The sequence below is a fragment of the Phascolarctos cinereus genome, unplaced genomic scaffold (assembly GCF_003287225.1).
Source record: "Phascolarctos cinereus isolate Bilbo 61053 unplaced genomic scaffold, phaCin_HiC Scaffold_9;HRSCAF=440, whole genome shotgun sequence".
NCBI classification, from domain to species: Eukaryota; Metazoa; Chordata; class Mammalia; order Diprotodontia; family Phascolarctidae; genus Phascolarctos; species Phascolarctos cinereus.
The window spans coordinates 224869460-224887529 of NW_027556402.1; the positions used below are offsets into that span (position 1 = coordinate 224869460).

Genomic DNA, 18070 nt, shown 5'->3' on the forward strand with positions numbered 1-18070 from the left:
GATACATCGTTAGATGCGAGAAATAGTTTGTTTTGCGGGGCAGTGTTTTGTGACAAGCAAGGGACATGATGTAAGAAACATACATCAATAAAATGTTAAAAAACAAAACAAATTTTGTGTGTGTGTGTGTGTGTGTGTGTGTGTGTGTATGGGTTCCAATTACTACGAATTATTAGTCACCTAGGTATTTGAAGTTATAATTATGTAAAATATGGTGCAAGCACGCAGCCTTGTTTCATTCCGTTGGTGACTGGGAAATCATGGAGAGCATTGTCCATTATCTAGAACCCAGGCAATTATGCCGCCCTGAAACTGACATACAATACTGATGAATTTCTCTGGGCAACCAAATGTTGACATAATTTGAGGTTGACACACACATTGCCAGAGACAGCTCAGTGTTTGAGAGGCTCCGAAGGAAAGTACAGGAGAGAAGAGGTATTAGACTATCAAACTGAAGGTGTACAGAGCCACAATGGCTGACCTCTTTGCATGCCTGTGAAACCTCGACAATACATCAGTGCCATGCCAGGAAACTGAATCGCTTCCATCTGAATTGTCTTAGGAAGATTCTGAAGATCACCTGGCAAGATAAGATACTAGACACTGAGGGCCTTTCTCAAATTAAACTGTCAAGCATTCAAACTCTGCTTCAGAGAGCACAGCTTCGATGGGCTGGCCATGTTGTTCGAATGCAAACTTGCCCAAAAGACTATTTTATGGAAAACTCACACATGGTAAGCGTTCACATGGTGGTCAGAAGAAGCGATGCAAGGACACTCTCAAGGTCCCTCTTAAGAACTTTGGAATTATGCGACATGGGAGACGCTGGCAGAGGAACACTGAGCATGGCGTGCCCACATCTGAGAAGCTGCTATGCCCTATGAGCAAAGCAGAATTGAAGTAGCCTAGAAAAAACGTGAGACGTGCAAATTTAGAGAATTCACCCCAAAATGTTCACGTGGACTTTTTGTGCCTGACCTGTGACAGACCATTCTGAGCTCGTATTGGTCTGATCAGCCACAGCCAGACACACTAAACCTTGACTCTAGCATAGTGATGTCATTCCGGTCCTCTTTAAGAACAAAGGATAACAATCAACCAACCATGTAACTGGCTGTAGCCCAATGGGACTACACAGTGAGAACTTGAACAGTGCCACCATTTCAGGGCCCCCCTTATTCACACTATCCAAAACGGAGAGGCACTTTCAGACACTGCCATCACATCGGTGGGTTTTGCTTACCTATGCTTCCTTTGTTACAAGGAATGGTTGAGTTTGAGGTGTTTTGAGTGTTTTGGCTAGAATTTATGTAGCGCTTTAGGTATACAAAGCACTTTCCATGTATTATCTCATTTAATCCTCACAAGAACCCTATGAAGTAGGTGCTAATATTATTCCCATTTTGCAGATGAGGAAACTAGGGTTGCCAGAAGTGAACCCCTGATTGCCCAATGTCACACAGCTGGTTAAGGTCTGGATCAGGATTCTAACTTAGCTTTTCCTGATTCCAAGTGCAACCTAACTGCCTCTATAAAAGTTATTTTGAAAAAGAAAAGTTTTGAGCCAATGGACCTTATAAAAACCTAGCTAAATTTGGAGAGTTTTGTCACCAGAAGGTTGGCTTCCAGGTAAATATACTTATTTCTTTGGTCACACCAACTCATGGTGGATGATACCTGCTGTAATCTGGGTGTAGAGTACATATCCACATAGATGAAATGATGCATCTTTTGAAGCAATGAACTGTCTTCGGTTCTCATTTTTCTTTTTTAAAAAAAAAAGCATACAAGGAAAATATTTTTAGTAACCTGAGCCTTAAAAAAAATGCAAAAATGATTTCAACAAGGCATTCCTTACCAATGTAATATTTAATATTTAGGAGATGTGTAAATATACAAACAGCAATTTTTAAAACTTGTGAAGTTGCCCTTACAAAATGACAGCAACCAGTAAATAAATCCCTCCCGTATTTTTTGTACAAACCACATGATTTTGATATACAAAGATTCTGGTTTTTTTTTTATTACACTGACAATGTACAACCAAGATTATTTACAATGCAAAAAAAAAAATAAAAGGATAGAAACCACAATTTAACATTCTGCTACTGGCAGCCACTATTGCTTAGGAGGTAGCTTTAATTAACGAAATGAACTGAAGCCACATTTCCCATCATATGTTCTATCAAATAATTTACATACAAAGATAAAAATTCATTATATGCACAGTATATACAGTTTAAACTTTAAAACTGCAATCTAGCTTAATTTTTTTTTTCATGTTTCCAGAATAACTGGTAATGGCAGTGGGTTGGCTACTGATTTTGCCTATCATTCAAAACACATATTGGACAGCTGCAACTGGTTATGAGACTTCAGATTGTCTTGACCTACAGGCCCACTGACTAAAACTTGGTAAATTAGGGGTGGGTTTTTTTTTTAACTTAAAGACAAAAGCTTTTTCAAACCTCAACGATACCCTTACCCTACCTTATCTCACTAGATCTTCCCAGTATCCCAGCTACTACTCCCTGCTTATAAATTAGGCACACTTTTGGGAACTATAAGAATTGCTAAGAAAAATTCATGCAGGTTCCTGACAGTACCTTAGGTATTGGGAGAACCTAGTATACTAGGAATTATCTGTTTAAGTACTTTGACTCATACTTAGTCTGAGTTTTTTCCAATGGAATCTATTCATTCCCCAAAGCTTACTTTGATTTCGGTATAAATCAACATATAAACAGATACCTTGCCATGAAAACTAGAAAATATCTGTAGGGCTCATGATGTTATGAAAGTGTTGTCTTAGAAAAACAGATGGATCTCTGAAGTATCTTAGGTATGATGAGAAAAATCCCATTTCACTCATTTTAGACCAATTAATTCCACTCATTTTAGTCCTTTAAGATCTTCTTGAAGAAGGATCTGAATGATCTCAAAATATAGAGGAAAAAATGTCATTAAAACCATTTTTAATAGGAGAAAATAACCATTCAAGTTCTACTGTAATCTGACAGCTGTTAATACTTTTAATTTAATAACTTTTACAAATTTGGGGGTTCATCAATTCTTTCAAACAAAGTCTACTTCTACTAAGTCCAATACTACACATAAACCCAAGTTTTGATGCCTACACCCCCTCACAGTTCTGTCTGGGAGACATTCCCTTATTGGCTCTGCACTACATTGTCCTGAGATTAATGCTGCAAACGCTATACAAAATTAGCATGGAATTTTTTTTTCCCTTATAGGAAATCACATTTTAAACTAATTTTCTAATATTAACAGCTGTTCTTTACCTTGTGCTTAACAGGGAAGTGGTGATGAACTGGTCTCCTGCAAAGCAGATGAAGCAAAATACAATTAAGATAGGTTAAAAAGTTTTCCAAGTTAGAAAACCATACAAAAGGAAGGACAGCATTTGGAAATGGGTTTTCATTTATTACAGTTCAGGCCCCTGTTCTTTGAAAATGTGCGGTACGAGACACACCCTGCCACCTTCTCTTTTCCTTAGTGACACTGGGCAGGAACAACAGAAGTGCTTTTCCAACGAAACTTCAGAATAGCGTACACTCACTTTTACTTTTTAAAAGGGAGTTGGGGGGAGGGTGACAAAAGAATAACTTATTAACAGCGTTTATCAGTCTTTAACTCTTGGTATGTTATAAGCATAACGGACCAAAGGGAATCCCTTACTCTGGTAGAAGCAGGCACGCCCACAGGCCTGCACTTGGTCTGAACTGTCCGAGACAAACGAGTCTTCCTCATCTGCGTAATCAGAGTGAGCAGATTGAGTCCCACAGTCGGACCAGTAGCCATCTGGTCGCTGGCAAGGCGCCACAGCCAACGCAGGACAGCTGTGTGATTTAATTAAGTGTCTGCACGACACTGGCTTTGTCAGAAGGAAGGATTCACAACAGTCACACACGGTCAGGTTTCCCTGCAAGTGTGAATACATGCCACAGTCATAGTAGAAATCCTGGGTCACACAACCACCCTGGCTACTGATGGAAACAGCAACAGACCCATTCCTCCTGGTAATGTGTCGCCGCAGTAACTTCCAGTCTTCCTTAAATTTGGGGTTGAAGAAAACGTACAGGACTGGATTCAGGCAAGCAGGCAACGGGAAAAATATCAAAGTGACAGACTTCATGATCTCTGGGCTGACGGAAATTGCCGTGATCAACGGTGCAAATGAGAAAAATGCAACGGGGCAAAAAAAGATGCAGTTGGTGAATATGAGCCAAGCGACATGCTTAATCATGCTAGCCTGGGAATGCTCTGAGAGGTCCTCTTTTTCCAGGTTGCAGTAAAGTTTGGTGTAGATGATAGCCATCAGGAGAAATGCTAATGAGTTGAGCAGCACCAAGGTGACCGTAAATCCCAAGGAAGCGGTTTCACCAGTGGGGAAGGGCAAGCAGAGGGGGGATGCAGAATATTCCCCTCTGTGGAAGAGAGGCAAGCACCCGGCCACCGCAGCACCCAGAAACGCCAACACAGCCGCCGCCTGGAACTGTCTGACATGGTTGCTCTTCCCATTTTTCAGGATCTCCTTGGCAGATAAGCTTTGTTCAACAGCTGCTAGCATCAATAAAAATATGGCACTTTCCGACGAAAAGACTGCAAGGAAGCCAGCAACTTTGCAACCATTGCCGGTCTCCCACCAGATCCCAAATTCAGCAAATCTTCCCCAAGAGACAGCATCCAGGAAAGTTAAAATGCCAGTATAGACTCCCGTGAGTAAGTTGGACAGAGAAATCAGGCCTATGAACAGCTTGGAGGAAGGACACGGAGCACGAGCGGCAAATGTTGTTACAAGGACAAGGAGGTTGAAAAACAGCGCGACCAAGAAAATAAACCACACAGTGAGACGAATCATCCAGCTCCCCAGCAGATATTCACAGGGCTTAAAGGCACCTAAAAGGAAAATAGGGCAGGGAGTGTGGGAGGAGAAAGCAAATTAAGGTGTTTCAGTGCCACATTTCATCATAAAAAGTAATGACCATTTTCCTGCTTCTACTATCCACTGCTCTAGTGAATTAACTTTAAACTGAAAATGAGAGGTGGTTTCTAAGAACAATTTAGTTTAGAACTAATCTGAAATAATTACTTGAAGTGTCTGCTAAGTTTTACTTCAAAGAATCGTTAAGGTCATCAATGACATTTAAAAAGTCTCATTATACTTCTCTATAATGCACTTATGTCCTCCAAAGTGTTTTCACAAGGCCCCATTATGTATAAAAGCACTTACAGCAGCTTTTTAAAAAATTTTTGGTAGCAGCAAAGAAATTAAAAAGGAATCCATCTGTCAGGGAATGGCCAAACAAATTACAGCATATCAATGTAATGGAATGATAACTGTATCTTAAGAAGGCATAAAATGGTTTCAGAGAAATCTGGGAAGTCTCGTATGGACTGATGCATTTGTGAAGTGAAGAGAGCCAGGAATACAATTTATACAACAATAATACAGTAAAGGCAAACAACTTTGAAATACTTATGAACTCTGATAAACATAACGATCAGCCATGATTCCAGGACTAATGATGAAGCATGTTCCCTCCAGCTCCTGAAAGAGCTATAATGGACTCCAGGGGCAGAACGAGACATACATTTCTGAACACAGAAAATGTGGGAATGTGTTTTGCTTGACTGTGTATTTTTGTTAGAAGGGCTTTCTTTTTTCTTCATATCCATTATCTCATTTGAGGTTCATAAAAACCTCCTGAGGCAGGAGATAACACTTTTTCCTTCTAGGTGGGGAAACTGAGGCCTAAAACTGTTAAATAACTTGGTCAAGATCTCAGAGTAATTAGGCTCCTGACTCTGAGTTCACCAATCTTCCCACTACAATGTGTCACCACTCAAAGAGTGCAGAAATTAAGAATGTGCTCAGTTCTGCCTCATTTTGCAGCAATACACTTGTCCAAGCGCCAATAATTAATTCTGGCACACCAGCTACCCAATACATGCCATGATGTAGTCATTTATAAAGCAACCCTGAGGAGAAACCTCACGTCGGGGGTGTCTGACAGAAAGGACCAAGCCTCGGGTTCATGCTGAGATATTTTCTGAAGTGTTCTCTCTCTCCATATGTGAACTGTCAGGAAGCCTGCCTTGATAAGCAACATGGGCAGTCCAGCCTACAACTCTGAAAAGTTCTATCAAGGCCTGAGCTCCTTAGGCCCATCAACCCTTCCACATTAAAGGACTGGAACCATTCAACTCTAACCTTGTTTCCAACCAACACAGGAAACAAATTTTCAGCTAAAATGAGGAAAATTTGTTCCATAGATCAACAAATAACTGTCAAGCTTATGGTGACTAAATGTAACAGCTCTGTGGACTGTTTCTTGTAGACTTTGGCAAGGACTAATTCACAAAGTGAAACATGTTACATAAAATTTGCAGCACACTTTGTATTTTCTTTCATTCAACAAATATTCTTAGAGTCTTGACTAAATGGCAAGCCCAGTGCTAGGTGCCACAGAGAATACAAAGCCACAGGATACCTGCTGCGGACAAACGTGGTAATTAATTATCATTAGGAAGATGACATAAACTCAGTATGAGGTAGGTCCGTTTTATTAACTTCTTTTTTTTTAATAGTTGAGGAAATTGGAAATAATCTCTGCTTATGTCACACCCTATAAAGCCACAGCCTCACAGGGGAAGAGGAAAGGACACTCACAGCTGCAGCTCAGACCACCCTCTAAGAAGGAGTAAACTGGAATCTCTGGGGAAAACCTCAGCCAGGTGACTGACCAGCAGTAGATAGAATGGGGGCAGAAGGAAGGGGGGCTCCCCCCAGGAGGCATGAAGGCATTCTGCATATCAGTCCTTTCTGGGCTGGAGGGACAGAGGGAGAAATGTCCAGCTCTACAGGTACAGAAGGGAGCATCTGGTCATTAAGCTAACAGAAACTCTAGAGATGGAAGTCACACAGAAGCTGGTGGCTGCAAAAAGGTCAAACTCTTGCTTATCTGAGGGCTGGTGCTTCCATACTCTGCTGGTCAGTGAAATGAGGTTCTCCCTCCCATTTCCAAAATCAAACTTCAGAGTATGGCCCAGGGTTCAACTGTGAGCACAGCCCTTCTTTCAGCCTAAGAGGGTGGTTTTTCTCCCTATCTGCCCCAGGTCCCAATGAGTCAAAAACAAAACAAAACAAAACAAAACAAAACCAACAACCTAAAAGTTAATGGTTTTGATCCTAGGTCCTGAACCTAAGGCCCCAGGCTATGCTACTGTACCATCAAATAGATCTAATATAGATCAAACAAATTCTATCAGACACGTTTTATTTCATCTTTCCTTTCAAAGTAAAATTTCAAATCACTTCACTAGCGGCTATTCCTCTCTGGAAATCAAAGTCTGACATTAACATATTCTCTTTTAGCTTAGTACCTTCCTCTTCTTCTTTTTTTTTTTTAAATCAGTGTATGGGGGGAGTGGGAGGAGAAGTGTTCTTTTTTTTTTATAAGAATATTTAAAATTCTTATGATTCAGCAACTGTCTCATCTCAGACTCTAGGAATTCTGTCAGTTAATCAACCAGCATTTATTAAAGGGTGACCATGAGTTAGTAACTACACTAAGTGCTGGGATCTAAAGAAAGGTGAAAACACCAGTCCTTGTCCTCAAGGAGTGCACATTCTAACAGAGAAGACAAAAACTCTGGCCTTGGAGGGATGGACTTTGTCTCCATCAGAATGTAAGTTTCTTGAGGACAGGGACTGTTTCATTGCACATATCTGTTTCTAGTATATAGCACTGGTGCATCATAGGCAACTTTATAAATGCCTGTTGAATGACCAAGGAGACCAGAATTCAGATCCCAACTCTGCCACTTACTGGATGGGTAATTCTCATTTATCTTCTGCAAGCCTCAATCTCTTCATTTGATAAAATGAGAAAATTCGTACTTGCACTCCCTACCTTCACAGAATGGTTATGAAGAAGGCAACTGTAAACTGTAAAAATGCCAGAGGAATGTGAGCTATTAAACACAGTGTTCCACAAGTCTTAAGGCAGCTTTGAGCTTTAATAGGCAGCCAGGCGGCTCAGTGGATAAAGCACTAAGCCTGGGGTCAGGAGAACTTGACTTCAAATCTGGCCTCAAATACTTACTAGCTGTCTGACCCTGGGCAAGTCACGTAACTGCTATCTGCCTCAGTTTCATCAATTATAAAATACCAATAATAGCAGCATCTCCTTCTCAAGGTCATTGTAAGGATGAAATGTGAGAAGATTTATAAAGAGCTTAGCATAGGACCTGGCATACAGTGAGCCTTTAATAAATGCTTGCTGATTTACTGACTTAGAACTCCAAGATCCTAGGATGTCACAGCTGCTGGATTCTAGGAATTTTTAAATATTCTTCTTGTTAAAAAAAAAACCAACACTCTTACTTCCCCCCTGGTATACTGATTACACCAATTTAAAAAATATAGATAAAGTTTCTAAGTGCTTAATAAATTCTTGGGACACCCTGAATTGCCCCATCCAGTCTCCCTCCCACAGACTGCAGGGAGGGATCCTTATTTCAGAACCCCTGGAAGGTTTGGAAGAGATATACCCAGAAGTTTGAAATAAAAACAGCAATCAGCAAAATCGCTGACCCTACCTGTTGCAGGAGTACAGTGGATAATTGCCTGGCTGTGTTCTTCCTTCTCAGTCCTGACTGTGAGATCTGCTGGGTCAGCTGTACCAGAGAATATAACACACAATCACATTTCTGACCAAGGCTGATAATCAGAAAAACATCTGTCCATACACAACAAATCCAAAGTTTTCTTAAATAAGAATTCACATTAAATCCCATTGAGAGCTCTGCCCCTGCTTTAAGATACATCTTCTTGTATTTTTTTTTTCATTTATCCACATAGTAGTATAAACACCACAGACAAAAAGTCAAATTTACCGATGACAGTAACAGAAACAACTGCTCCCTCAAAGAGAGGGTTTGCCTCTGGTTTTACAAAGCACTTGCCTTTGTCCTGGCTGGAGGAAACACTGTGGTCTGGGAGGTTGGTGTCATCTGTGTTTGAGTCTGTGTAAGAATCACAACCCCAAAATGCACAGCACTGGTAAGCATATGGCACAGATAAAGACCTACATCAAAAGGAAACAAAAGCTTTTGAAATCTACATTAAACCACTGACCTTCTCTAGAGGGTGTGTGTGTGTGTGTGTGTGTGTGTGTGTGTGTGTGTGTGTGTGTGTGTGTGTGTGTGTGGTGTGTGTGTTCATTTTTTCATAAGTTAGCTAAAGGTACAGCAATCAGGCTTTCACTAATGTCATACTTCTTGTATCATCTTGATTGGAGATTAACTCTCAAGTTTTTGAAAACTGTCTCCATGGAGCACAAATACTGGCAGGGGGGCCTACACCAAGTTAGAAAAACTTCAAGTATGAACCTAGGGGTGGACTGTAGGCTCACTGTCCAAGGACCAGTCTAGTTAAGTTCAGACAAGCTCATCACCAGGTGAGAACACAAGGTGATGAATTTTTAGGTCACACCCAATTTTCTGAAGACTAAGTTGTCATAAAGGGGTGGCAATCTGCTACAGTGGAGATAGTAAACTCCTCTCCTGGATTCCTTTCTGACTCCAGACTTGCCACTCTGCCCACACCTCCCCTTGGAAGATGCCTTCTGCTCCTGCAGCACCCTCCTCTGATTAGCAAGTTCCTCCCAGAACCTCCATTTTGAGGAAGTGAGCAGGCCAGCCGTGCCTTCATTCCTCTCCTCAATCATCTTTTGCCTCTGAATTTTTCTCCCATGCTGCCTCAGGGGTACCTTCTCCTGACCTCCTCCTCTCCTTTTCAGCTCTCTTTTATGGGACGTTGTCCTTCATTAAAACGGGGAGGCAAGATCCTTGAAGGCAAGAATTGTCTTTCTTTTTGGCGTGTCTTTGTATTCCCAGCGATGGCCCAAAGTCATGCCTGGTGACTAATAACCCACATGCTAATAAATTTACGGAGCCTTGAACCACAATATAAAGCAGTCAGAAAAAGAGGCGTGCCCAGCTTTATGTGAAGTATGCTCCTGAAAAACTGGGTATAAAACCAAAGTTTGTTAATAAAATCACACTTAAAATATCTTACAGGAGAGCCTGTGGTAAGCAGTGAGAGAAGGATTAGATACAAAGGCATCAAGGCACAAGGGGAAGAAAGCTGGATTAGAATCAGGGTACCCCTCTGGGATTGAGGGCAAGTAAATCATTCTGTTGCCAGGCTTCATTTTGATGAGCTCTTATTCCTCTTCTGACCCTAAATCCTGGTTCTGTAAGTCAGAGAATCTAGGCTGAAATCCTAGCTTTGGCCCAGGGTCCAAACCCTGGCTCTTCCACCTCCTGCCTAGGTAAGCTCAGGTGAGTCACTCTGTGGGCCTCAGTTTTCTAAGGGTTGGTGTGAATTAGGTGAAGTCACGTATAATTTGTTAAGCCCTTTGCATATCTTAAAGCACTACATAAATGTTAGCTATGATGATGATGATGATGATGATGATGATGATGATATCTACAATTATATCGGTATTATCAAGTCTTTTTGTAAATAATACACACAACTCCTGCTTGTCTTAGATACAAATCCAAATTTTCATGTATCTGTCTACGCTGACCTATCGAATGAGTTCTTAGAATTCTTGTATAATTCTCTTCATCTACTGCAGGGATCTTCTATTCTACCACCATGTCCTGACTAACAAGTATTTCTGCTGCACATCACAGAACAAGCCAAACAAACCTGTCTTGTGGACAATGCTCATCATTATGACTTCCAGTCCTAGAAAATAGGGTCAAATAATTTCTTTATGCACCCATAAGGAGAATGAGAGAAGAGTTAAGCTGCCTAGAAATACTCAGAACAAAGTCTGGATTTCATTTTCTCTCTCAACCAGGATCCTACTTAATTGAGAGCAGATGAGATTTGGAGCCAGGGAGGCCCAAATTCAAATCTTGCTTCAGCTAGTTTCTAGCTGTGGGACCCTCTTGCTGAGGTACCCTTTCTGTGCCTAGTTTCCTCATCTGTAAAACGATAGGGTTGGATTTGAAGGCCTCTAAGGACTCTTCCATCTCTATATCTATGATCCCATGTTCTTTAACAAAGAAAAATGGTGGGGGGAGTGGAGTGGAGGAGAATACCTGAGATTCACAAAGTCCTTTGCTGATAATGCTTCTTTCAGGTGAAAGTTGCCCATAAGTTTTAGCTGGTTTAACCCATTCAGTCCTTCTGTTGGAAATGAAGTCAGTTCATTGAAACTGATATCTCTAAAAAAAACCCAATATTAAACCTTAGATTAACATACCCTAGTGTTAAGTCACATGAAGACATTCTGTAAGTACCTTCAATGTAAGAGAAAAAGTTAGTGGCTTAACTTGGAACATCTGAGTCTTCAACAAATAAACATCTACCAAGCCAACTGCTTTCTCAAAAATGATTATTACACAGTGTTGTCAAAATCATAACCACAGCAGCTTGCTCAGTTGGGAGGCATGCCAAGTACAAAAGAGAGCAAAGAAAAGGGGAAATATTTTGACAAGGTCCCTGTGCTCGGTGACACCAGGGTCCCAGTATTTTAATGTATTAAAGTATATTATGACTGTATACGATTGCCTACTTACAGGTTAGTGATTGACCCAAGCTTAATGAATGCTCCACTGTGAACTTCCTGGATCAGGTTTCTACTCAGATCTCTGTAATTATTAGAATAGTATGTTAATCTTCTCAAATAAGACCTCAAAATGACAGTCCCTGGCCCTGCTTTAGAGACTTCAGTAGTCATACAACATCTCTCATAAGAAAGAAAACTCTATTTTTAAAAAAAATTTTCAAGATTCTGATGAACACGCCCTTTGTACCCATCTCTCTCTCTCTCTCTCTCTCTCTCTCTCTCTCTCTCTCTCTCTCTCTCTCTCTCTCTCTCTCTCTCTCAGAAATATGTTTAAGCAGTACAGACTTTAGTTGACCCATTTTAGAACAGTTGGGAATATTCTGAACCTTATCATGCTGGAACTAGTTCAAAAATATAAATGATAAAACCTTTGGTACTATTACCTAGGTGAGGAAAAGTCTGGTTCATAACAAAGCTGAGAATATTAATAGGATTTATAGTATTTACTTGCTCAAAGGTCAGTGATAAGGCCTAGAGAGAGGACAAACAATCAATATACCCATACTGATACACATGCAAACAACAGCATTCCAGGAGGGATTCAGATATGCTTTTTCCAAGCAGGAAATAAGAGTTACATCTCTAATAGTCATGTTTTATATACAGAATATGGATAGGAATTGGATGTCACAGAATTCATAAGTCATGGACGTGATGATCCCTAAAGCTGAAAATTTGGACCTGGTAGAATTTTTAACCACTGTGACAACAGAGTTCCTTATTTCATCCATTGGGAACTTAGGAAAATCCCTCATGTTGGGTCCTAAAATATGGAGAAACAAGAACATGTCTGCTGTAGTTTTTCAGTGCTATGAAGGCAGTGGCAGCCATGAGTCAGGCCCCTTTCTTGCTTTTCTGCCTGGATCAGCAGGCTAGCCAACCACAGGCACAGACCTAGCACGCCAGGGCATCTCTAAAATGTTTCTTGTAGAAACCTATCTTCTTCACAATGAACGTCCATAAGGACTAAGATCAGAAACAACGTTAAGTTTTGCTTCTCAGACTATTTTTCAGGGAGACATCTGTTCTATATTTCACTTTAGACAATTAAGTGATTTCGTTTCTATTCAATTCCGTCACAAATGCATTTAGGCCGCAAGGATATAAAGACAAAATTAACAATGATTCTTACTCTCAAGGAGCTTACATTTTTGCTGGAGGATCTGAAAGTTACACATGTCAATAAATGCAATGTAATTTGAAGAACGCCTGAGCTCTAACAATTTGAATGATTTAAAAAAGTAAATTCCCACAGGAGGTGGTATATGATCTGGAACCTGAAGGAAGTGAGAGGACTGTAAAGAAATGGTGGGCAGGCTAACAGTCCTAGAGAGCTCACAGGCAGCCTGTACAAAGGTGAGGCAGGAGGTGCAATGTTGTACATAGGGTAAAATCACCTTGGTTTTAAAATGTTTATCCGAGTGACAAACTTCTGTGTTGTGAACATTTTTGTTCATGACAGAAAAGGTTTCATATTCCAGGTGTACATCACACTAACTTACTTTTAGTGATTTAAACAGTACAAATTACTCCCTAGTAAAACGCTGGTGATTGTTTATACAGAAGCCCTCCCAACCAAGAATGTTTTTAAAGCTACACTTTGCTGGATTCATACATGCTAATAAAATTATACAATTGTTGAAAGTATTTGACCACAAGAGAAGGTAAATTGCAAAAAATATACTTTCTTTATATTTAATAGGTAACATTAGAAACCAAGTCAATTATTTCTAAAGTCCCATAATTTTAAGATCGAGCTAAAATATATACAGAGAATGGAATGCAATGTCCATAAATAGCATTCATCTGACAATATAAATTCCTTTTAATTAGTATATAAATTCACAGGCTCATAAAGAGTGGTTTCAATAAGAACACAGAAACTTACAGGATACGCAGGGAAGTAAGTCCTTGGAAGGTGCTTTCTTTAATTTCATGGATCTGATTATGCTGTAATGAACTGAAATATTGGGGAAAGAAAAATAATTTGTCTTCATTTCTAAGGGTTAAATTTAATAAGTTTAGAAAACTGATTAGCACACAAAACTATTGAACTTGCTCTTCTGGAATGTAATGACAGTCTTCCCATGGCATCATGGAAAAATATCAGACCATCAGTTCCTCAAGATTCCTGAACTCTAAGATGGAACCATGTCATTAACCTAGTTGTGTGACCTTGGCTAAGTCACTGAACTTCCCCTCTCTGGGGCTCATGTTTTGAATGAAAAGGGTGGACTACATGTCTGTCAAGTTCTACAAATTCCTTTATTCTGATACAAATGACTCTGCATCCCAACCCTCAGTGATGTATGACCACAGAAGGGAGGTAGAGAGGCCAATTAGAAACCACATAGCTCAATTCACTCTAATCCAACCCCATCATCTCAAGTCATACGTTATCAAGCAAGTGTGGAGGTAACAGGCACTGGGTAAAAGTATAAAATGTCCTGAATTCAGAGTCTAAGGAGCTGTGTTCAAGTCACTTAAGCCTTCTGGGCCTCAGTTTCCTTATCTGTAAAATGAAGATGTTGAAGAGATTGTTTCTAAGATCCTTCCCAGCTCTCAATCTCTAATTCTGTGACCTAGATTTAAGAACCTCAGTTCCTTCCGACCCACGAGACTCTGGGCAAGCCACTTAATTTTCCTATGCCCAAGTTTCCTTACCTATAAAATGAATGGGTTGTATGAGATGATTATTACAGGCCATTCCAGTCACAACCTAAGATCTCACGGAATTTCAGGACAGATGCAAATATTTACAGTAAAGGAGGAAAATGGCGATATTTGTTGAGTCTCTATCCTGTGTCACTGGCACATGTCTTTTTACAAAGTCTTTTCAAAATCAGACATATGTCACATTATGCATTTAGTCCCATAGATTTAGAGCTGGAAGGAATCTTAGTCATTATTGGTATAATCTCCCTATTTTATAAATGAGAAAAATAAGACCCCCCCAGAGCTTCAGTGCATTGCCCCACTGTTAGTAAGTGGTAGAACTACATGGTGACAATACTGATAGTGATAATAGTTAGCATTTATATAGCACATTAAAGGTGTACAAAGCACTTTATTTATGTTGTTTGTGTTGTTTTGATTGGGTCTTACAACAGCCCTGGGAAGCAAGTGCTATTATAATTCCCCATTTTACAGATGAGGAGACTTGCCCAGGGTCACACAGCTAATAACCGCCTGCCTGAGGCTGGAGTCAAAACTTGGTCTGCCCTGATTCCAAGGCCAGTCTCCATCTAGCTACACCACTGTCAGAAGTGGAAAAATCATCACCTTCTTTGCAAGAATCAGGTCAAATTTCTTAAACCATGAAGATCTCCTTGTTACCTGACAAATACAGCAGGTGAAAACTGAGTACCTAACATGACAACATCAATACACAGGGAACAGGGGTTCCCTTTTCTGGGCTTTAGATTTGAATTCGAACTTCTTGTGATGTAGGATAAAGAACCCTGGGCTTCTGCATGTAGGCCCAGCTCTATCACTCACTACTCTGTCAGTGACTGGGAAAAGAGAGCTGTGCATCATCTCTAACTACCCTCTTCAAAGGGCTGGGGGTGTGGGGAGGGCTCTGTAGGCCCTTAAAGTGCTCTTTATATGCAGAATTATAAACGGGATGGCACTTTCTCAATCACTTCTTCTTCAACTGAATTCAACAAGCATTTATGAAACTCCTACTATGTGAAAATGGAGGAAATTCTATGTGGAACCACTTCACACTACTGAGAAAAGCAATACAGAGATAGGAGTTGCCATTATTATGAGGAATAAATGCAAATGCTAACTTACATTTCCTCCAAAGCACTGCAACCATTGAAACTCGGAAGTTCTTGTATGTTGTTGTAAGATAAGTCCCTGAAGACAGAGAAAAAAGATAACTGCTTTAGGGTCTCATTCAAAGTACTGCTACAGAGAACAGTCTACAAAACCCACGAAAGTCCCTAAAGCAGCCCCCTGCTGCATATGAAAAACAAGGATGTTTCCAAGACTTGAGATGGTACAGAGACTTGCAGCCAGCTTAGCATTGTTCACCTCTAAACATTTGCAGGGAACTTCTAAAATGAAAATGCTAACTATAAATAATTCTACATGTACATGTGCTTTAAAATGTTTTACATAGACACATATTACCAAATATTAAAATAATTATAACTATACACATTGTATATACCTTCAAGTATGCATGTATTTAACATGTTACAAAAATTTTAATATAAAAAAAACAAGGCTCTTAATTAAATCTGAGTTTCAGAATACAGTCAGATATCAACATTCCCCACTGTAATTTGTCCCAATACAATCTCTGTATCAAATATCACACCACTTAGACCTGTGACTGCTTCTTTTGTTATCCCGGCCTTCTGATGATGGCTAAGCCACCTGGTCAGTTAATCAGCATTTATTAATCACCAAGCTAAGTGCTAGGGACACAAAGAAAGGCCAAAAATAACAGTCCCTGCTCTCAAGGAGCTCATAGCCTAATGGGGAACACAACATGAAACAATTATGTACAAATACGATATTGACAGGATAAAATGAAGATAATAAATAGAGGGAAGGCACTAGAATGAACAGGGATCCAAAAGGGCTTCTTTGTGGTGCTTTTAGCTTGGACTTGAAGGAAGTCAAGGAGTAGAGATGAGGAGGGAAAGAATTCCAGGTGTGTGTGTGTTGGGGGGGGTGGGAGAGAAGCCAGTGAAAGTGCATAAGGTCAGGAGATGGAGAAGCTCATAGGAGGAAAAGCGAGGAGGCTGACTGGCATCACTAGCACAGGTTTACTTGATGCCATCTGACCTTTGTTTCTGCTGACTATTCTGTGGCAGGTCAGCCCAAACATTTAACCCATCCTTGCACCAAGAAAGACTTCCCGAAAGGCAGCTCTGGTTAGTCTAGTGATGCAGTACAAGTATGAGGCAGCATGGCAAAGAGCAAATGGGCAGAAAGAGGGTGGGCTCAGAACGGCGAATGTGGAATAGCCACAGAGCTCTCAGATTTCTTCTTTTCAGAGGATCGCAGACTCTCAGACTTCAGAAGTTCCATCCAGTCCAAACAATTCTTGTCTGGGTATACCTCCAGAAGGTGGGTCAACTGGTCAACCCTTTAACTTCCTAGAGCAGTTCAGACCACTTTGGGACAACCTTAATTCAGGTCTGATATACACTTTTGGTTACATCAACCAGAACATGCCCCACCTGTAGCTTACACTCACTGTTCTCAGCTGTCTCTGGGACCAATCAGAACATGGCTAATTGCTCTGCTATGTGATAGCCCTTCAAAAACCCACAAAGAGCTGCCATGTTCCCAATGGGTCTTCTCTTTACAGACTAACAATCCCCAGTCCCTTCAACCAGCCATCCAAAGGCAGTCTCACCAGTCTGGTTGCCCTCGTTTGGACCTGGATGTACTCCAGCTTGTCCACACCGTCTTAGGTCGTGACCTTCCATCTAATCTGTAGAGACCTTATATGTACCTAGTTATGCTTAAGCTGTCTCCCTCATTAAAATGGGAGCTCCATCAGGGCAGAGACTATTTTTGTCTCTTGTATCCCCAACATGACGTATGACATAGAGGAAGTACTGAGTAAATGCTTATTGACTGACTTTTAAAAATGGGGTACCCAGAACCCAGGATATTTGGACTGATCAGAATAGAGTACCTCAGGACAGCCAGCTCTATATGAGTCAACAGTATGATAGCAGCCAAAAAAAGTTAATTTTTTTTTGTCTGAACCTGGGATTTCATTGGTGTGAGAATTCCCAAATTTCCTCTATGTAGATGGGCAACTTTCTGCAACTTACTGTCATACAGAGTGGTAAATGGTGAAATTAAGTGCCTTGCCCAAAGTTGCCTAGGATACCTCTCTAATGAGAAACTGGGCTTCATTAATAGAGGTATGGTATCCAGAACAAGGGAGGTGACAGATCTGATGTACTCTTCCCTCAAGCTAGTTTCTCTTTTTGGTTCTGGGTGCCATATTTTAGTGTCTCTATGGATAGTGGACACCATGTTCTGGACACGATGCCTCCATGCATACTCCAATGCAGTCCAGAATCTTCAATAGGTCTCTAGGCTGCCATAGTGCCCTCTTGATTCACACTGAGGTAGATGTCCACTGAAACCTCAAGATCTATTCATTGGAAGTCAATCCTCCCAACAGGATACCAACACATTTTAAAATCCAAACACAAGTTATTTTCACATTATTCCCCAAGTTGGATTACCCATCCCTCTGACCACCTCCATTGGTGGAGCCAATCAAGAAACAATGCCTGCCTTAACACAACCCTTCACTAACTCAGGAAGCACACTGAAAGATAATCAAAGTCCTTGGTCTTCTCTCAAATGTGCAGTGACAACGGAGGTAAAAATAGAAGACTCCAACT

The 18070-nt window shown here is 40.5% G+C and overlaps 1 protein-coding gene across 2 annotated transcripts in view; it reads right to left on the bottom strand.

Annotated features, from left to right (window-relative positions):
* Nucleotides 1-1853: 1853 nt before the first annotated feature.
* The window catches only part of LGR4 (leucine rich repeat containing G protein-coupled receptor 4), a 126856-nt gene continuing 110639 nt past the window's right edge, over nucleotides 1854-18070 (bottom strand). For both annotated transcript variants that reach the window (XM_078149019.1, XM_020977971.2), the window contains 7 exons: nucleotides 15477-15542; nucleotides 13567-13638; nucleotides 11629-11700; nucleotides 11149-11274; nucleotides 8995-9116; nucleotides 8629-8706; nucleotides 1854-4923 (listed from right to left, as the gene is read on the bottom strand). In XM_078149019.1, coding sequence (XP_078005145.1) covers nucleotides 3647-4923; nucleotides 8629-8706; nucleotides 8995-9116; nucleotides 11149-11274; nucleotides 11629-11700; nucleotides 13567-13638; nucleotides 15477-15542 — 1813 coding nt within the window. In that variant the 3' untranslated portion in view covers nucleotides 1854-3646. The remainder of the gene's footprint in view (nucleotides 4924-8628; nucleotides 8707-8994; nucleotides 9117-11148; nucleotides 11275-11628; nucleotides 11701-13566; nucleotides 13639-15476; nucleotides 15543-18070) is intronic.